This window comes from Crocodylus siamensis, chromosome 15 (assembly GCF_052110815.1).
Source record: "Crocodylus siamensis isolate JL-2025a chromosome 15, ASM5211081v1, whole genome shotgun sequence".
Classification (NCBI taxonomy): Eukaryota; Metazoa; Chordata; order Crocodylia; family Crocodylidae; genus Crocodylus; species Crocodylus siamensis.
The window spans coordinates 39,110,101-39,127,627 of NC_143409.1; the positions used below are offsets into that span (position 1 = coordinate 39,110,101).

The 17,527-nt window shown below is 47.1% G+C and overlaps 1 protein-coding gene across 1 annotated transcript; it reads left to right on the forward strand.

Moving 5' to 3' along the window:
• The first annotated feature begins 996 nt into the window (after positions 1-996).
• Positions 997-17,116, forward strand: LOC149852382 (zinc finger protein RFP-like). The gene is made up of 8 exons (XM_090029138.1): positions 997-1,590; positions 7,289-7,384; positions 8,580-8,810; positions 11,452-11,474; positions 13,107-13,222; positions 14,082-14,114; positions 15,134-15,166; positions 15,588-17,116. The coding sequence occupies exons 1-8, from the start codon at positions 1,174-1,176 to the stop codon at positions 16,100-16,102; spliced, it is 1,464 nt and encodes a 487-aa protein (XP_089885264.1). The 5' UTR covers positions 997-1,173; the 3' UTR covers positions 16,103-17,116.
• The last annotated feature ends 411 nt before the right edge of the window (positions 17,117-17,527 follow it).

Below are 17,527 nucleotides of genomic sequence, written 5' to 3' on the forward strand. Positions count from 1 at the left end.
TGGACAATGAGGGTCTATAGGGGGAGTTCATCTCAGAGTCAGCACTGATTCCAGTGTCCCTGGGGCTTTCCATTGCAGGCTGTGTAGTAGGGGAAGCTCTCCTTTCATAAGCAGTGTAGACAGGTTAGGGAAATCCAGACCACCCATCTGGGGCTAAGGGATGCCATGCTGTAGGGGCTGGAGTCCCTTCATGTCAGTGCTGGACACAGATCCCCGGTGCAGTGGCAGTGGTGCTGGGCTGTAGGGGTGGGATGGCAGCTCATATATGGCGCTCTCATTGTGGGTCAGTGCTAAACAAATTGTGGAGGGCAGGGAACGGTGGGGGACACTGTGGCAGGGACCTGCACTGCACATTCACAGAACGAGGAGACACAGCTGGATGCACCAAAGAGATGACAGTCTAAGCAGCCAAATGGGAGGGGAGAAGCAGCGATGAAGTGACTCACTTCAGGGCACACCCCAAGCTGGTAGCAGAGAGACAACCCAGCTCTGACTTCCAATCCACTTCCCTAACCAATAGGCTGCTCTGCCTCCTTATACAGTACTTGCCACATCTCCCACAGTGGGTGTTTGGGGTGAAATACAGCTCCAGGTCATGACTATAGAAACAGGCAGGTAGCAAAAGAATGACTTTGAGGTGGCTTGTCCTAAGAAACTACAAATGCAAATAAACTGATGGAGAGTTATGCCAGACACATAACCAGGACAAACTAGATCGATGAGTCTCCTTTTAACTGATCCTTTCATCCATGTGGGCATTTCAATGACAGCTTCCTTTTCCTTCCCTTTGGAGGGCTCATGGGATCCCAGTTGCCTTGAGGAGAGTGTTTGATATCTCTTCACCAATATCACAGGCAGGATTGCAGCATGGGTGGATCAAAACTCTCTCAGCTGCACTATCAGGTCTCCTGCTGCAGTGAAGTGGCTAGAGGGAGTGCAGGTCTGATTCTGATCCAGACTCTATCTGACTCATACCACTGGAATCGGCAGCCGTGACCTGTTCTGCTCTGTGCTCAGAGAACAAAAAAGCTTCAGGATGTGAGCTCTGACTCATTCAGTTGTAAGCTGGAGCAGGCATTTTTGCAGGAAGTGCAACGCCTCTGTGGTTAAGGGTCAGCTCATTTCAAGGAACCGGGAAGTGAAATCAAACTTTACTCCTGTCCTGGAAGAGCCATGGCTGCACAGAATCCTGCAAGAACTCTCCAGGATGAAGCTTCTTGCTCCATCTGCCTGGATTATTTTAAGGATCCAGTGACTGTCGACTGTGGCCACAACTTCTGCCGAGCCTGCATCACCCAGTGCTGGTCAAGGTCGGATACAAACATCTCTTGCCCTCAGTGCAGACAGGCGTTTCCCCAGAGGAATCTCAGGCCGAACAGGCAGCTGGGGAACGTTGTAGAAATAGCCAAGCAGCTGAACAGGCAAAAAGAAAAAGATGTTGAAGTGGGGAGAGTGTGTGAGAAACACCAGGAGCCCCTGAAACTCTTCTGTGAAGATGACCAAAGCCCCATCTGCGTGGTGTGTGACAAGTCCAAGACACACAGGGCTCACACTGTGGTTCCCATTGAGGATGCTGCCCGAGAGTACAAGGTAGGGGGCAATCTGAATACTGTAACACGTGACGATATCATTGTAGCACAGGTTTACTGATATTCTGTGCTGCCCTGAAGGAACTGCATCACCTGATGACAACCCAGAAGGGCAGCAGGTAGCAATGGATTTAAGTCACCTTCATACCAGGGTGATTGAACAGGGCCCCAAACCAACCCTCTAAGGTAGGGGTTCTCAAACTGTGGGTTGCAACCCTGAGGGGGTCACAAGCAACTTAAAAGGGGGCCACAAATTTCCCAGCAGGTACTGTGGCAGTGTGGGGAGGTGGCACGTGGCAGTGGTGCGGATTGGTGGATGGTGGCGGCGATTCAAGCTCCCTATCCCCCACCGCTGCCATCCAGCACTCGGGGTCATGGTAGCACAAAGTTTGAGAACCCTTGCTTTAACGTGTTTTAAAAAGGGGTGGCCAACCTGTGGCATGAGGGCCACAAGTGACACAGGCAGCCTCTGTGTGGCACACAACAGACCAGGAGGAGGAAAGGCATCACCGTGGCAGATTGATCACTTTCTCTGGCCCAAACTGCTGCTCTGCTTTCTTCTCCCTGCTCTGAGTAACAGTCTGGGAGGGTGTGAGGCTGGTTTGTGGCATGCCTGCTAAAAAGGTAAGCTGGGTCTGTTGCCTTTTTCCTTCATTGGTATCCCACAGCATGAAGGAGTGAAGCTCTTCTTTGGCGTTCCAGACCCACAGCAGCCTCGTTTCCAAATGAGCTAGCTAGTAACCATGCCTGACCCCTCTGTTATGAGCATTTCCAAAGCATTTTCACATTGCTTGTTCACACTGATACAGTCTTTGTGGGGTTCCTCAAGCACAGGGGGACTCCTAGGTGAGGACTTGGACTTTAAGTCTCTAGTGGTATTTGCATTTGGTGGAGCAAACTAGGGGTGTGCGAAGCAGGCCCTATTTGATTTGGATTTTGCCTGAATCGAGGAGAGTGATTCGATTTGTTGATTTGGATCACTGTCCCTGATTCGATTCAGCCAAATCCAAACCTGAAGATTCCAAATCACATGGCCCTAGAACAAACCCCGAAATAGAGGGACAGACCTCTACCCCATGGTCCCCTTTCTCTTCAGTGCAGAAAGTTCATCTTATTTATGCTTCTCTAAATCAGATGTTCTTAGGCAGATTATTTTGAAAATTCTGGGGTGGAAGCAGAAAGCAGCTTGGCAGACAGGGAGATGGACAAGGGTCTAAAAGAGTAACTTCATATTCCTTTTAGGGTTGCCCTATGTCTGGGTTTTCCCAGACATGTCCTCTCTTTGGATCCTCCCATCTCTGTCCAGGTGTTTTTTTGAAATCTGAACAAATGTTCGGGATTGTTGCTCAACCCAAATAACAGAATTCCTATTATTCTAAGCTGAGTTTGTTTTTTGTTTTTTTTTTGGGGGGGGGTTGTTGTTTTTTAATACTTCCAAACCATAATTAGAACTACCACTGTAGATTACAATTACCCCCTTCATCTATCATGGGTTTCGTACACAGGTCAGTGGATGTTTCTGTCTGTCTGAAGCACATCTATATTATGGAAACTTGGGCAAATAACTAGGGAAGAATATAGGAGTATTGCTCAGTCATGCAGGGATGAAGTCAAGAAAGCCAAAGCACAATTGGAGTTGCAGCTAGCAAGGGATGTGAAGGGTAACAAGAAGGATTTCAACAAGTATGTTGGTAGCAAGCAGAAGATCAGGGAAAGTGTGAGTCCCTTACTGAATGGGGGAGGCAACCTTGTGGCAGAAGATGCAGAAAAGGCTGAAGTGCCTCATGCCTTTTTTGCCTCAGTCTTTACAGGTAAAGTCAGCTCCCAGACTACTGCACTGGGCAGCACAGTTTGGGGAGGCGGTGAGCAGCTCTCAGTAGCGAAAAACCAAGTTAGGGACTACTTAGTAAAGCTAGACTTGTCCAAGTCTAGCACCTGAGGGTGCTGAGGGAGTTGGCTGGTGTGATTACAGAGCCATTGGCCATCATCTTTGAAAACTCATGGTGATCAGGAGGGGTTCCAGATGACTGGAAAAGGGCAAACACAGTGCCCATATTTAAGAAAGAGAAAAAGGAGGATCCAGGAAACTACAGACCAGTCAGTCTCACCTCAGTTCCTGGAAAAATCATGGAGCAGATCCTTAAGGAATCCATTTCTAAGCACTTGGAGAAGTGATTAGGAACAGTTGGCATGGATTCACCAAAGGCAAGTCATGCCTGACCAACCTGACTGCCTTCTATGATGAGGTGACTGGCTCTGTGGATGCAGGGAGACCAGTGGATGTGATATACCTTGATTTTTTTAGTAAGGCTTTCGATACTGTCTCTCTCAATATTCTTGCAGGCAAGCTAAGGAAGTATGGGCTGGATGAATGGACTGTAAGGTAGATAGAAAACTGACTGGAGCATGAGGCCTGGAGAGTAATAATCAATGGCTCAATGTCTAGTTCACAGCTGGTATCAAGTGGAGTGCCCCAGGAGTTGATCCTGGGCTGTTTTGTTCAATGTCCTCATCAGCAACATGGAAAATGGCATAGAGTGCACCCTCAGCAAGTTTGCAGATGACACCAAGCTGGGGGGAGTAGTAGATATGCTGGTAGGTAGGGCTAGGATTCAGAGTGACTTAGACAAATTGGAGGACTGGGCCAGAAGAAATCTCATGAGATTCAACAAAGACAAGTGTAAAGTCCTGCACTTAGGACAGAACAATCCCATGTACCAGTACCGGTTGGGGGTTGACTGGCTGGGCATCAGCTCTGCAGAAAAGGACCTGGGGGTCATGGGTGTCTGGTGCCTCTTGAGTCAGGGGTCAGCAGCGGGGGGCCACACTGCTTCCAGAACTCCCTCTTTTGCTGCGGCACCGCTCCCCGGCCGGCGCTCATGGGGGGGGCACTGGTGCTGCTGCCTGCCCGCTGGCTAAACAGCACTGATGAGGCCACATCTGGAGTATTGTGTTCAGCTTTGGGCCTCCCACCACACAAAGGCTGTGAACAAATTGGAGAGAGTCCAGCAGAGGGCATCAGAAATGGTGAGGAGGCTGGGGATCACATGATTTCTTAGGAAAGACTGAAGGAACTGGGCTTATTTCATCTAGAGAAGAGAAGACTGAGAGGGGACTTAATAGTTTCATAGTTGGTAGGGTTGGAAGGGACCCGAGTAGATCATCAAATCCAACCCCCTGCCATGGCAGGAAAATGGCCCCAGCAAGGTGTTTGTCTACTCTCTTCTTAAAGACCCCCAGGGTAGGAGCCAGCAAGTTGCACCTCCTGATGTCTAGCCTAAATCTATCCTCTGCCAGCTTGTGACCATTATTCCTAGTCACTTCTGGTTGTGCTTGGGGGAACAGGGACTCCCTTAGTGCCTGCTGGTCTCCTCTGACTAATTTATAACACGCCACTAGATCCCCCTCAGCCTTCTCTTGTGGAGGATGAACAGGTTCAGGTCCCTGAGCCTCTCCTCATAGGGCCTGCCCTGCTGCCCCCTGATCATGCGAGTGGCCCTCTGGACCCTCTCCATGCTGTCCACATCCCTCCTGAAGTGCAGGGCCCAGAACTGGATGCAGTACTTCAGCTGTGGCCTGACCAGTGTCGCATAGAGAGGGAGGATCACCTCCTTGATCCTGCTTGAGATGCGTCTGTGGATGCATGACAAGGTGCGGTTGGCCTTCCTGACTGCGTCCCCACACTGCCGGCCCATGTTCATTTTGGCATCAATAAAGACTCCAAGATCCTTTTCTACCTCTGCACTGACGAGAAGGGAGTTCCCCAGCCTGTAGGTATGGTGCTGGTTCTTCCCCCCCAGGTGCATCACCTTGCACTTGTCAGTGTTGAATCCCATCCTGTTTTCATCTGCCCACCCCTGTAACCTGTCTAGGTCCGACTGTAGCCTATTCCTCCCTTCTAGCGTGCCCACATCCCTCCACATCTTAGTGTCATCAGCAAATTTGAACAGGGTGCTTTTTACCCCCTCGTCCAAGTCACTGATGAAGATGTTGAACAGTGCGGGCCCAAGGGCCGAGCCCTAGGGGACCCCTCTGCCCACATCCCTGCAGGTCAAAAATGACCCGTCCACCACCACTCTCTGGGTGCGGCCCTCCAGCCAGTTGGTGACACATTTGACTGTGTGGGTGTTGACACTACAGTCCCCCAGTTTCTTGAAGAGAACAGGGTGAGAGACAGTGTCAAAGGTCTTCCGAAAGTCCAGGAAGACTATGTCCACTGCTACCCCTGCATCTAAGGATTTGGTGACCTGGTGGTAGAAGGCCACCAGGTTGGTCTGACAGGACCTGCGTCTAATGAACCCATCTTGGTTTCCCCTAAGCATAACCTCCCCCACTGGCACCTCATGGACATGCGCCAGGATAATTCTCTCAAAAAGCTTACCCAAGATCAAGGTAAGACTAACTGGCCTATAGTTTCCCGGGTCCTCCTTCCTCCCCTTTTTTGAAAATGGGGATCACATTGGCCCTCTTCCAGTCCTCTGGCATCACACCAGAGCACCACGAATGCTTGGTAAAGCTGTGCCAGGGGTCCCGCAATGACCTCTGCTAATTCCCTCAGCACCCTGGGATGGAGATTGTCTGGACCAGCTGATTTAAATATGTCCAGTCCCTCCAGAAGTTCCCTGGCTAGATCCTCACTGACTCTAGGCCTGGGTGCCTGAGGGGGTCCCGGTGGGGGGGAGCAGGGGGTGCTGATCCGGTCCCTGCTCAGGAAAATGGAGGCAAAGAAATTGTTAAATAGGTTAGCTTTGTCATCTGGTGTGATGACCAGATTTCCTAGTGTGTCTTGCTGGGGCCCCACATTACCCAGTACCTTCTTTTTGTTCCCTGTGTATTTAAAAAAGGACTTCTTGTTGTCCTTGATCTGGGTAGCTAGCGCCAGTCCCATCTCTGCCTTGGCCTTCCTGACTGCCCCCCTGTGTCCCTGAGCAACCTAGGTATAGTCGTCCCTGGGGATGGCCCCTCCCTGCCATTGGGTGTGCGCCTCCCTTTTAGCTAGGAGACATTCCTGGATGCTTTTGGTTAGGCATGGGGGCTTTTGCACCATTTTGCCCCCTTTGATCCGTGTTGGGATTACCTCCCTTTGGGCTTGGAGGATCGTCTCTTTAAGGAGCGACCACTCTTTTTAGACACCCGACTCCCCTCCCCTCCAGGACCTGAAGGGAGGGTTGATAGAGGATGGAGCTGGACTATTTTCAGTGGTGGCAGATGACAGAACAAGGAGCAATGGTCTTAAGTTGCAGCAGGGGAAGTTTAGGTTGGATATTAGGAAAAACTCTCTTACCAGGAGGGTAATAAAGCACTGGAACAGGTTACCCAGAGAGGTGGTGGAAGCTTCATCTTTGGGGGGTGTTTTAACCCAACTAGACAAAGCTTTGGCTGGGATGATCTAGTTGGAGTTGGTTCTGCTTTGAGCATGGGGTTGGACTAGATGACCTCCTAAGGTCCCTTCCAACCCTAACTTTCTATGATTGTATGATATAAAATTAAATTCTGTTGGTGGATGTAATTTCTCCTTCCATTTAAGGTGATTTGTGGCATTTGTAGGATAAAACAGAAAATCAGTCATATATGTTTTTACAGCATGTATGCTTCTTTAAAGACAAATCCTGGGAGTGCTTCTGTAAGTTTTATCACTTTAGGGATAAAAATAACTTGGAAAAATAGCCTTCAATACAAAACACTTGCTTTTTCCACAGGATCAAATTAGGAGCCGTTTGGAAAGATGGAAGCAGGAGATAACAGAGATTGAAGAACTGAAAATGGTTGGAGAAATGACAAGCCAGGAACTTCTGGTATCTACATTGTTATTCACTAGAATTAGCCTGTGTGTTTACTCTGAGCATTACAGAGGGTCATGCTCCACGACATCTTATTCGTTTATGGTTGTAAAGTACACCTGGAGGCAATTCAGTGGAGGCCAGGCTGGGCAAAGCAGAGACTGGAGCAGAGTGTTTGTTTAGTGCTGTGTGTACTTTGGGTCTGATAATGTGTATTTAAAGTGCATGGGATAATATTTCAAAAGCTCCAAAGGGATCTAGGAATAGCAGTCCCATTGAAAGTCACAACGAGTCAATGGGATTGTGCTCTTAAGCCTTTGGAAAATCTTCTGCATGTTGAATAGCTGAGTTTCCCAGTGAACAGTATGGGCTACTGTGAGTGGAGTACTCGCTGAGAGTCCAGAGGGCCGAGTTCTGCTTTTGACTTAACTCTTTACCCAGATCAAGTTGTTTCCTCTCTGTTTCTTCAAGTGTTTCCTGTTGAACACAGTGGGCAATATTTTCAAATAATTTAAGGTTATGTCTACAGTCTAAATTTACCATACGAGCTGCTTTCTACATGGGAACCAGAGTAGCCATATCTGCGCTGTGTCATGAGCATGCGAATTAGCCAGGAGTGCAAACAATTGGTTTTGTCTCTCCGTGGTGCTAACTGGCCCACCCAAAGCACTGCCCGAGTGTGACTACCTTGTCTACAGCCATTGTAGGATGCAGCCTGTGCAGAATGGTGGGGTGTTGAGCATGCTATTGCTGGTGCAGTAAACCTACTGTCTTGACATTACCTAAGTGACTGAAGAGTCTAAGTTACCTATGCTTTCAGTGGGGCTCAGGCTTCTAAATCATTTCAGTACACATGAAAAATGTTATTCAGTGGGCACATCTATACAAGATGCTATGTTGTTGTAGCAACAAGCTACAGTGACATAATATCAGCGGGCATTAACTGTGATGCTGCTACTTACTGCTCAGTAGCAATGAGCTGTGCAGTAGCTCATTGCTACTGTGTAGTAGGGTCAAAAATGACCTGTGCATCACTGAGACTGTGCAGTACTGGCGGGGACTGCTAAAGCAACTACTAAATGACTGTGCAATACCAACTGCACAATTAGGGACACGTGTAGACATGCCCAGTATGAAATATCATGTGACTTTCTTCTCATAGCCCTGGCCTGCCCTGCCCTGCCCTTTCTTTTGTTTTTGCTCACTGCAGGAAGAGACAGAGAATGAAAGGAAGAAGGTTCTGTCTGAATTTGAGTCCTTGCATCAGTTCCTGGAGGAGAGAGAATTGTTCTTTCTAGCCCAACTGGAAGTGCTAGACAAGGAGACTGTGAAGAAGCAGAATGAATATAACACGAGGCTTACCCAGGAGATAACTCATCTCAAAAACTTGATCAGTGATATGGAGGGGAAGTGCCAGCAGCCAGCAAGTGAATTCCTGCAGGTGAGATGAAGACAGAGCCATTAACAAGGAATTCCCTGCCTGTTGGCTGGTGGAGCCCATGATCATAATTCAGTTCAATGTTGGAACAAAAACAGTTGGTTTGTTAAGAACTTGATGCTACAAGGGGCTGAGCACTCTGGTCCAGAATAGCATGTCACCATGTGTGTTTCCTCATGGATTCATAGGCTGTAAGGCAAGAAGGTACTGTCATAATCATCTGATTTGTCCTCCTGTAAAATATAGTTCACGGAATTTTACTTGGGGCCTCCTGTATGAAACCCATTTTCACTCGTTAATAAGAGCAGAACTTTTTTAGCAAGACATTCTATCTTGATTTAAAGGACGACTGCATGGGACAATTCCACCACACCTCCTGAGAAGCTTTTCCAGGGGCTCTTTCCTTTATGTTAACACGGTGCATCTTATTTCCAGCCTGAGTTTGTCTACTATCCAATTCCAGTCACTAGACCTTGTTCTATGCTTATCTATTGCAGCAAGCAGTCTTTCAGAGTGAGAAATCCTTTCTCTGAGTGGGCATTTGAAGTAGAAATGTACAGTTAAAGTAAAGTAAAGCCCTTTACTAGAGGGTTCAGATTTGTGTTGGAGTTGAACCCAAATTAAAGGAACAATCTTCTCTTAAGGTCTGTCTGGCTATCAGTCAGGGCAACACAAATCTTTTATTTTGTTGGAAGCTGGAACAGATCTTTCTTATGATATGTCACATATAAAAGCTTACCTTCAGCCTTGAGATGTTACAGTACAGGAACACATTTCAATGACAGGTCCACAGCTCAGCTTGCTTTTAATGGCATCAGAGGTAACTCAATCAATAATTTCCTTTCTTGTCCAGCTGACTTCCATGCTTTGTTTTAATTGGCTGGACTGAGTCAGCACCCTGAGTAGAGGCAGATACAGGTTGTTCTCAGTAGTATATTACTTAACCCACAACCTACAGAATAAATTCTGACTTCCAGTGAAGCTTTGGGAAACTCCTGTTCAGATCCCTGACAGACCACAAAAGCATCTTGTTTTGTAATATGCTGTCATCTTACTTTTGAGATTTAAATCGGGGGAAAAAAAAGATGGGGAGAGAGCAAGCAAATGGATCCATCCACTTTTGGCATGAACTACTTATTAGGGACTTGAGCATGGTGGAATACAATGCCATTTCATTCATTTATTAGAATTATACCCCGCCCTAGTCAAAAGGCTAGGAACAACTCATGTGGGGGGATGTGGGCACACTAGAAGGAAGCATCAGGCTATAATCAGACCTAGACAGGTTACAAGGGTGAGCGGATGTGAATAGGATGGGATTCAACACAGACAAGTGCAAGGTGATGCACCTGGTGGGGAAAAACCGGCACCATACCTACAGGTTGGGGAACTCCCCTCTTGTCAGCATGGAGGCAGAAAAGGATCTTGGAGTCATAATTGACTCCAAGATGAACATGGGCCGGCAGTTTGGGGAGGCAGTCAGGAAGGCCAACCACACCTTGGCATGCATCCACAGATGCATCTCAAGCAGGTCCAAAGAGGTGATCCTCCCCCTCTATGCGGCACTGGTCAGGCCGCAGTTGGAGTATTGCCTTCAGTTCTGGGCGCTGCACTTCGGGAGGGATGTGGACAGCATGGAGAGGGTCCAGAGGAGGCCACTCGCATGATCAGGGGGCAGCAGGGGAGGCCCTACGAGGAGAGGCTACGGGACCTGAACCTGTTCAGCCACCAAAAGAGAAGGCTGAGGGGGGATCTAGTGGCCTGTTATAAATTAGGGGGGATCAGCAGGCATTGGGGGAGTCCCTGTTCCCCTGAGCACCGCCAGGAGTGACCAGGAATAATGGTCACAAGTTGGCAGAGGCTAGATTTAGACTAGATATCAGGAGGCGCTACTTCACAGACAGGGCAGCTAGGGTCTGGAACCAACTTCCAAGAGAAGTGGTGCTGGCTCCTACCCTGGGGGTGTTTAAGAGGAGGTTGGATGAACATCTTGCTGGGGTCGTTTGACCCCAGTATTATTTCCTGCCATGGTGGGGGGTCGGACTAGATGATCTGCTCAGGTCCCTTCCGACCCTTGAAACTATGAAACTTACAATAAACAAACAATTTAGACAGCTAATAGATGGAATAGGCTCTACCCAGCTGAGCTTTTTTTTTACCCACCACCACCAGCAGTATTTCCTTGTAGACAGTCTTACATGTGTGGTGCTGCCTCCAGCTAAAGGTACAAGGTGTGAGAGTATTAAAGTGGCGAGAAAAGCCTGATCCAGCCAAGTATATAGGCACCTAATTTACATATAGGTGCCCCGACTCCCATTGAAGTTAATGGGATTTAAAACACCTAGGTAGAAGTTGGGTGCATAAGTAACCATTTTTTTTTTCCCCTGCCTGTAGTGACTTAGAAGCCCACACCCATTTTATAAGCTTATTCAGGCATTTTCTTGGATCTTAAGGCCCATGCACTGTTAGTGAGGCTCAAGCTCTTAAGTACACCAGGGCCAAGTTTTCAAAGGCACTTCAAGGTGCACCTTGCTATTCAGTGAGACTATCAAATGCTCCCAAACATGTTAAGCACTGCAGAGCTGGAGGGTCCTCTGTGTGGCAGATAGCACTAATCATCCTTTATATCTCTCTTCCCCTCTAGGACATCAGAAGTACCTTGAGCAGGTATGTGATTCCTTCTTGCTCACCCTCCCAGTTCATGATGCTGGGGAGGGGCTCAGGCACCAGGTGAGGGACTGAAAGACTTATCTTCTCAGGATCCAAAGTGGAAGAGCACAGAATAGTCTCCACCTAAAGCTCCTAATTTTCCTCCATCCCCATGGTCCTGGGTTTGCTTCTGTTTCCCCAGAGTTCCCAGGGGCCCTGCCTGAGGGGGACTGTGATGTACCTGCAGATACGCTATTAATAATCCACTCCTCTGAAGGTCCAGTTGATTCAGGAGATCAGGGAGGGTTTATGGATCATTCACCTACCAATTTTTCTATATGTCAAAGTAGCAGAGGCTGCCTACCCTTCATGGCACTAGCTATCTTTCATGACTGACCTATGGGTGGTGGTACTACTTGCTGCCCATCCCCATGATAACTTCTGAGTCAATGATTCCAGGCTCTATTCCATGCAAAGTCGTTGCCATCTGAACACTGAGTGCTGCATTTATTCTCTATTGTCATCATTGTCAGTGTGGTCAGCACTTGGGACAAAGCAAAAAAGAGGCTGATCTCTATCTCCATGAATTTAAAGCAAGCCAGGAGTCAGGGTGCCATATTTATCCATGAAAACAGGTAACTCCATGCTCCTGTTGTAAAGGGCTCAGCAGGTCTCAGAAGAACTGATTGGATTATGGAGACAACATTGTCAGGCACTCAGCTGAGGCACTCTAGTGGTGCAGCATCCTGGGAAGAGTGCAGTTTTGTGGCTCCACAGAGAACAGACTGGCCCAATTTCCAACAGGTGGAAATGAGCATCTGTTCTTTAGTGACAATGACGCCAAACTCTCTGTTGGTGCAAATTGTCCGGTCCTGCCCTTCAGACTGTAACTCCAGCAAAGTCCATGGGGCAGGATTCCCAGCTGCTGCGTTTCACTCATAGTGCTGCTAGAGCCAGTTTGGCCAGGCTAACCAGCTGGTGGAAATCAGTGTTGCTCTACTGGGTTGGGTGAGGCTAAGTTCCCAGCTTTGTAGGTCCAATGGAGTTGGTAGGGCTGGCCCCAAGCTGGGGTACATCAGCATAGCACAGCATAAATGGATCCTGATCCCTGCAGGTGTAAAACAGGTCAGATCCCAGGTGGTGTTAATTAACTTGGCCCCAGCAAAGCTTAGCCCCTGCTGTTAGAAACTACTATTATGGGAGTGGGGTTTAACAGCACAGTGTCAGTTTAATATAGACTTCTAGATGTAGACAAAGGGATTCCCTTCTATTAAAATAAAATTCAATTAAAATAACTAAAATTAAAGTAAAATCCTATTAAAATCAAATTTAACTTAAGAGAACCCCTCCAAATGCTAAGAACAAAGTCATGTCCATCCCAACTCTACTCATGCTATGCTACTTTGACTTCCCAGCCTGATCCTTTTTTTTGCAGATTTGCACTAAACAACTATATGATAAGTATAACTGATTCTTTTGATCAAAATCCTTTAAAATGTTTTTGACATTTCAGTTTTTCTTTAAAAAATGGGATTTTTTTTCAATGTAAAAAGGAACCACTTCTCTCCCCCTGACCTCTACCCCAGTCCCACATCTTTTTCTTCAAGCTTGTTATAACAGTGAATAACAATCAGGTAACTTTCTGCCTAGATGTGAAATGGGGAAGTTTCAGAGTCCAGCAGCCCCCTTTCTGGACCTGGAAAGGAGAATCAAGGGATTTTCTCAGAAGCAGACACTGATGGAGAATGCGCTGAGCAGTTTCAAAGGTGATCAAACTGGGGGCTGATTTTTTTTTATTGATACTGATGTACCTAGTATCAGGCCCCCGTTGTGCTAGTTGCTTTAGGCTGTTAGAGCTTCAAGTGTACCTGGCTTTGACAATGAAAAAGTGCTTCTCAAAGAGCTTGCAGTCTTAAGCTCCCAGGTTTTCAGGAAAATCCTGGGTACTAGTTGATCCTGCAGTGGTTAATGTGAATGCAGCTCATGTAAATAAATCTAAGTGAGTTTTAAATTAGCTAGCACAGGTACTGCTGGAGGTGTAATTGCAGCAGCACAGAGCTCAGCAGGAGCTGCAAAACCTGCTCTGAGAGCTGGTTAAATACTTGCTTAGAATATCAGGTTCTGTGCTACGCTGTTAGCAATACCCGTGCTAAGTAGCTTAAAGCTACCTGGGGTCAATCTGCATTGGCTGTAATTAAAACAGCAATTGCAAGTAGATGCTTTGGGAAGAGAAATTAGCTGTATGTTCTCTGCTTTACAGAGAGGCCTGTTTTTCCCCATTAAAGATCAGCTTCCTAGGCAGGGTGGGGGATCTATCTCCAGGCCCAGAAGAAGTTTCTTTTTCCCAGTAGGAGGTCTCCATGCCAAAGAATTCATGCTACAGTTACTTCCCAAAGCCTATGACTGCTGCAGTGGTTGGAGACATAACTTATTATTTTAATTGTGATAAAGCCCAGTGACATTAATCATGAGTGAGGGTCCCTTATGCCAGTTATTGTACAAAACAAAACATCACTTAAAGAAGCCATTCCTACCCCAAAGTGTTTACAGTCTGAAAAAGGAATCTGGCCATGTTGATAACAACCTGAGACCTCACTTATTCCACTTTTTTCTCTCTCTTTCTAGAGACACTGTCATCCGAACCAAAGATGGGAACAGGTAAATCTGGAGACTAACAGCAGATCCCTTTTCAGCCAGTCCAACTCAGAGGAAAGCAATGAGGGAAGTTTTCCTAGATGCATGAATCTTTTTTGTTTAATGAGCAGTGAGAGATGGACTCAGATTTCTCTTTCCCTGTTACTGGTAGTATTATGGTAACATATCAAGGCCACCATTAATCAATAGGGATCCATTTTGCTGAGTGCTGTAGATGCACTTACTGAAAAACTCTTTTCTGGGGGGCAAAAAAAAAGATTTCATAGATTTCATGGACATTAGGGCTGAAAGGGACCTTGGAAGATCATTAAGTCCAGCTTCCTGCCCAAAGGGCAGGAAGTCAGCTGGGGTCATGGATCCCAGCAAGATAAGCATCCAATTTGCTCTTGAAGATGTTCAGTGTAGGTGCTTGAACCACCTCTGATGGCAGGCTGTTTCAGACCTTGGGGGCTTGGACAGTAAAGAAATTCTTCCTTGTGTCCAGCCTGAAATGGTCTTGCAGGAGTTTATGACCGTTCGACCTTGTCATCCCTTGGGGCGCTCTGGTGAACAAATGTTCCCCCAGATCCTGGTGGTCACCCCGATAAACTTATAGGTGGCCATTAGGTCACCCCTGAGCCTGCACTTTTCCAGGCTAAAGAGCCCCATGGCTCTCAGAGAGAGAGTATAGGCTAGGCTTTTAAATGAATTTAGACACCTGACTCCCATTGATGGCAATTAACAGGGGTGGATCCAGAGGGGACACAGTGGCGCAGTGGTACTCCCACTTTGATTCCTGATCCACCCAAAAGAGGAGGGGTAAGACCTGACCAAGATTACACAGTATCTTGAGTAGAGGGGAAAACTTAGAAGTCAAGTTAATACTGTTTTTTATTATTACTAACCTGTGGGAGTCTGGGTATGCACTTCTACTGCCCTCTGTCACAGAAGAGTAATCTGCAGTTATGTTGGCCAACAACAGTAATGTCCTTGGAAACTTGACAGTGGCTCCAATTAACACATTTCCCCTTTGTTCCCAACAGTGACTCCAACATCTGGGAAGCAGATGGGCAAAGGTAAGTTGCAGGAACCAAAGGGATAGGTGAGAGCTGGATTATTCAGGAGTAAAGATGGAGCATCTATATCAGGCCTGGATTATGACAGCCCACAGTCCTACATTTTCATCCACTCTTCTGAGACTGTGTATTGTCTCATGTAACTGAACTATCCATTGAGTTTGGGATTTTCAAAGGGGCCCAGGGAGGTGAGAATCTGAAATTGCAGTAGACCTCAATTCATTCCCTGAAGCACTTTTGAAGCCTTCAGTTTTAAACATCGAATGGTCTTGGACTCTGGGGTACATATATCCCTTTAAGTGACTGGATTTCCTGAATTACTTTCCAGCTGGGTTGGTTGTATCCTGTCATTGACACAATCAAACTCTGTCCAGGGCTGAGTTCTTCCTCTGATGCTCTGATTGCCTCTTTTTTCCCCCAGTGAATGTGACTCTGGATCCAGCCACAGCTCACCAGCAACTTGTCCTATGTGAAGACAGGAAAAGTGTGAGATGGGACCATGCACGGCAGGACTTGTCTGACAACCCCAGAAGATTTGATCCTGTTCCCTGTGTGATGGGCAGTGTGGGATTCACATCAGGGAGACACTACTGGGATGTGGAGGTGGGTGGTGTTGGCTGGGCGGTGGGAGTTGCTAGAGAGTCAGTGAGGAGGAAGGGAGTGATCAGCCTTGAACCACAGGTGGGAATCTGGGCAGTTGGGCAGTTGAACCCAGTTCAGTTTGTGGCTCTCACTTCTCCTTGGACTAGCCTGCCTCCATATCAGAGACCCAGGAAAATCAGGGTTGTCTTGGACTATGAAGGGGGCCAGGTGGCATTTGTCAATGCTGAGACCCAGACTCAGATCTTCACCTTCATAGCAGCCTCTTTCACTGGAAGAATCTTCCCCTTCTGCTGGGTCACAGATGAAAAAGCCCAAATCAGAATGTGTTCCTGAGACATGTAGTAAGGTATCTGCCCAAAGGGCAGAGACTTTGCTGTGAACTCTCAATACATCCTGCTGACAGGCACCCATTGCATCCCACCTATACTCTTGTACTGACTGCATCGCAGCAGCGTCCAAGGGCCTAAGTTGTCTGACACCACAGCTCTGGCTGGCGCTCTGAATATGTGTGTGGCTTTGCCAACCCTTGCAGCCTGTTTTTCAATGTTATTGCTGCAGCACATGGTATCAATACCAGAGAACAGAGGCCTTGCTTTTGGAGCAGAAATCTTGCATAGAGAGATCAGTGGGGCTAGGGCCAATTTGAGAGGGAAGTTTATTTAAAAAGAAAAAGGAAAAATTACGTAAAAGGAAAAATGAGGGAGATCATGAGCTTTTTTTGGAGCAGAAACCATGTCTCTCCTTCATGTCTATGCAACATGCAATGGAATAGGGGGACTGATCTCAGCTTGTGTAAGGACTTTCTCTCTATGTCAGTGCAGCACTTACCATGGGGGGACCCTGATCTCAGCTAGGACCTCTGGCTGCTCTTGTAATACACAGTACCTAGGGGCTTTCATGACTGTGAGAGTCATCCAGAAGATTCATAAACAAGTGGCTAATTTTCAGGCACATCTACTGTGACTTAGGATTCCAATTCCCTGTGTGGTTCTTAAGAGCCTAAGAGGAAATGGGACTTAAGTTCGTAAGTCACTAAGGTGCACTTGGAAATGTGCCCCTTTTTCAGCTTTATGTGCTATTCTTCCTTCTCAATCCAGTTGCTGTATCAGTAGCTGATTCCAGTCAGTCTCTATGAATACATCCCTCACTGGGGCTGCAGGTTGGGTCCTTGAATGACTTCAAAAAGTAGCTATTGCTGAAGGATGAGCCGTCACAATCCTGTCATTGCTTCCTAGGCAAGTGGCAACTGTCTTGTGTGCCCACTGCTCACATAAGGGTTCAAAGTTAACATATGCATTTAGGTTTCATGTTTGTTTAGCATAAATAAAATTATATTTTTCAATAATTTATATTCTACTGTGTTGCTCCCTCCCCTAAATTCCCCAACCCCATATCCATATTTTGATCATTGGTGCTGGAATAAGGGGGGTGGGGGGAGGGATAGGGGGGCATCACTAGATTTATCAATGGGGATCATACGTCAGACACCAGTGATGATTGTGGCAAACCTAACAAGGAGATGGCGATGGAGACTGCAGGTGAGCAGGGGTAGAAACTTTTAACTTCTCAAAAACAAATAAGGCTTTTATGGCAACTGAATCTCCCGCCTGGAATTTTATGAGGCTAAAGCAGTGGATCAGTGACCATCCTGCTGTCAAACTGGAAATTGTCTGTGTGTGTGTGTGTGTGTGTGTGTGTGTTTGGGGTTTTTTTTACCCTCACCCAAAAATAAGTTAAACAATGAAACAGGACCTGATA

What these genes read in the sequence shown, in the direction of transcription:
- LOC149852382 (XM_090029138.1), top strand. Translation starts at nt 1,174, where the DNA reads ATGGCTGCACAGAATCCTGCAAGAACTCTCCAGGATGAAGCTTCTTGC. An exon ending in CAGCAAGTGAATTCCTGCAG is followed by an intron (nt 8,811 to 11,451) that starts GTGAGATGAAGA and finishes CTTCCCCTCTAG; the next exon opens with GACATCAGAAGTACCTTGAG. An exon ending in CGAACCAAAGATGGGAACAG is followed by an intron (nt 14,115 to 15,133) that starts GTAAATCTGGAG and finishes TGTTCCCAACAG; the next exon opens with TGACTCCAACATCTGGGAAG.